At 39.6% G+C, this 2,528-nt stretch overlaps 1 protein-coding gene across 1 annotated transcript in view; it reads right to left on the bottom strand.

The window, feature by feature from the left end:
* scara5 (scavenger receptor class A, member 5 (putative)) overlaps positions 1-2,528 on the bottom strand; it is a 106,961-nt gene that overhangs the window by 42,290 nt on the left and 62,143 nt on the right. The window contains exon 8 of the mRNA XM_008282378.1: positions 1-52. This exon is cut by the window's left edge and continues 5 nt beyond it. Coding sequence (XP_008280600.1) covers positions 1-52 — 52 coding nt within the window. The remainder of the gene's footprint in view (positions 53-2,528) is intronic.

Below are 2,528 nucleotides of genomic sequence, written 5' to 3'. Positions count from 1 at the left end.
GGGGGCCCCAGCTGTCCAATGTCGCCCTTCTCTCCCTTCGGCCCTGGAGGTCCTGCAGAGAGATGAAAAAAATAGAGCATCTGATGTAAACAATGCAAATGCTGCTGTACAACTGGTCATTTATAGAAGTTGTTTACTACATACATTGTCTTGTATTCATACATAAATATAAAATGTGCTCATGTATTCTGTGATGAACCTGAAACAGAAGTATAAATCCAAATCCTAAACACTATGTAGTTCTTCCCAACTGAAATATGAATAAGGATTTACTAACAATGTCTTGTAACGGTTGCAGAGGTGTGTAGTTTAATATTGTAGGTTGTGATTTGTAAGTGGTGTTTCTCCTGTATTGCTGTTTTCCGTCATTTTATTGTCAAATAAAGCAGTAATTTACAACATACCCTCAAAAATCAGTAGCCTGATAGGCTTGAATGTATTTAAAAGGTTTTGAGCTGTGATTTAGAGGTCGGAATTAGACTAGAAATAACTCTTTAGCGATGACCTACTGAGGAAAAGCATTCACTTGGAGAGGAAATTCTGCCTTTTACATTTAGAGAAACAGCATCAGGGTTTGTTTGGTAGAAATATGAGTTCACGCCAAGGGCCTTCATTATTACAGGACACTGGACCGTTTAGCATCGAAAGCAGGCAAGAATCATGGAGATTACCACCCAAAAAGGAATACATTGGACTAAGCCTTTCATTCCTGCAGATAATAATTTTATTAATGTCATGAAACGCTAGAAGTCATCATATTTATCATGGATTTTATCACGCACATACACACAGAGCGACATAGCAGCCAAGCGAAGGCCAAACTGGGTCTTACAACTAGTCTAAGGATTCGGTCCAAACGTTTGTTTTGTTTGGATTTGTCTGGAGAGGGTGAGTAAGAAAAAGCCAAATAGTGAGTGAAAAAAAAAGAGAGACAGAGGACTGGCCTCAATGGGAACCACATGTTTAACAAGGTGGACCACAACACAGCTTGTGGGAATGCTTAGAAATTCAGGACTTGTGTTTTTTTGTCCAGCACATGTCCAGCGGTTGTGATCTCTGAGCTCTAATTTGCAGGTTTCTGATGCTGACCGGCTTTAAGATACAGATCTGTGGGCTGCTGCCTCGAGCTGCTTCACGACTGCACACACTTAACGGGTCATGACGCTGAGCAAAAGGTCTCAACAAGAGGCCGGTTTAGGTGTGTGCACTGTTGTGGTTCTATCCTTGGGCGGGCAAGAGTTCAAGCTGAGAAAAACTGTCTAATATGAGGGCACTTCTGGGTTACATAAGGTGTTGCCACTTAGTGTTCGTTCCAGTTTCTTCACAGTTTTTTGGGGGGCTTTTGTGATAATAAACTAAATATGTTTAGCTTAGGTGTCACACAGGTTAAAAAAAACAGTCAGGGCTTTGACAAAAAGTGACAGGAAGATATTTATATAAACCAGATGACAAATGGGAAGTTCATGGGAATTATAAAAAATTGGTTGATTGATGTAGAACTAAAACAATCAGTAGTTGCGGCCCTTGTGAAGCCAACTTTATGCAGAGATATGAGAGGTTGCTGTGCATGGATCATAGAGAGATGGTGTTTCAGTTAGACTCTATTTTACAGCCAACCCAGAACATCATGAGCTGTGTCTAAAATCACCCCATTGATCACTCATTCACTACCTCCTACATACTTGACACTCAGCAATAAAAGGAGATTTCGGGCATTTACTAACCATCAACCGTTTTCATCATCACAGCAGCTTTTCTGTTTTGTGACTGTCATGTTGGCATTTGTGTAATGAGGCACATTCCATTGTAGGATTGTTAGCAGAAAGCGGTGAACATGCCACTTTTCTCACCCCATTTCGGAATTTTTGCGGGCACAATACAGTGAATATTTTCACATACTTAAACATAAACATGCGGCAGACAGTAAACGTAAAGCACATCGTAAACAGGGAGTGTGTCTGGATCACAGTGAAGAATCCCTGCAGCCAGCTCATTACTGCATCGGTCATGTTGACTTTTTTTTCTATTTTTCTGGATTGAATGAAGGAGATGTCTATTGTTAATGAGTGAACTGTAAAGGTGCTGGTGAGTTAATTTTGCTGTGTTTGTGTGTCTCCTGCTGTTTAAAGATATGAAGGTTAGCTAAATGGCTGTTGGCTGTAGCCTCATGTTAATTTTCATCTCATACAACTCAGGATGAAACCAGATTTTGCCCTTTTTTTTTTTTTTTAAATGTAATTAATATTTCATACTTTAGCCCTTATTGTTAGTTTATTGTTGGATCTGTAACTAATAATATGTGAAAATAAAAGTATTTGCTTGCAATAATAAACTGATATCAAAGATGAAGGTAGCCTGCGTGTCTGAAAGCTGATGCAGAAGTGCCTTAAACCTGCATTCTGTCTAACATCCAACAGGGGGCGAGTCCTCTGGTTGCAATAAGAACTCCAATCATGTAGAAGTCTATGAGAAAACTGCCCTATTTCTCACTTGATCTGTTACCTTAGTCAGCGTTTTCCAAATGAGTT

This window comes from Stegastes partitus, unplaced genomic scaffold (assembly GCF_000690725.1).
Source record: "Stegastes partitus isolate 25-593 unplaced genomic scaffold, Stegastes_partitus-1.0.2 Scaffold269, whole genome shotgun sequence".
NCBI classification, from domain to species: Eukaryota; Metazoa; Chordata; class Actinopteri; family Pomacentridae; genus Stegastes; species Stegastes partitus.
This window is presented reverse-complemented; position numbering and strand designations above follow the sequence as displayed.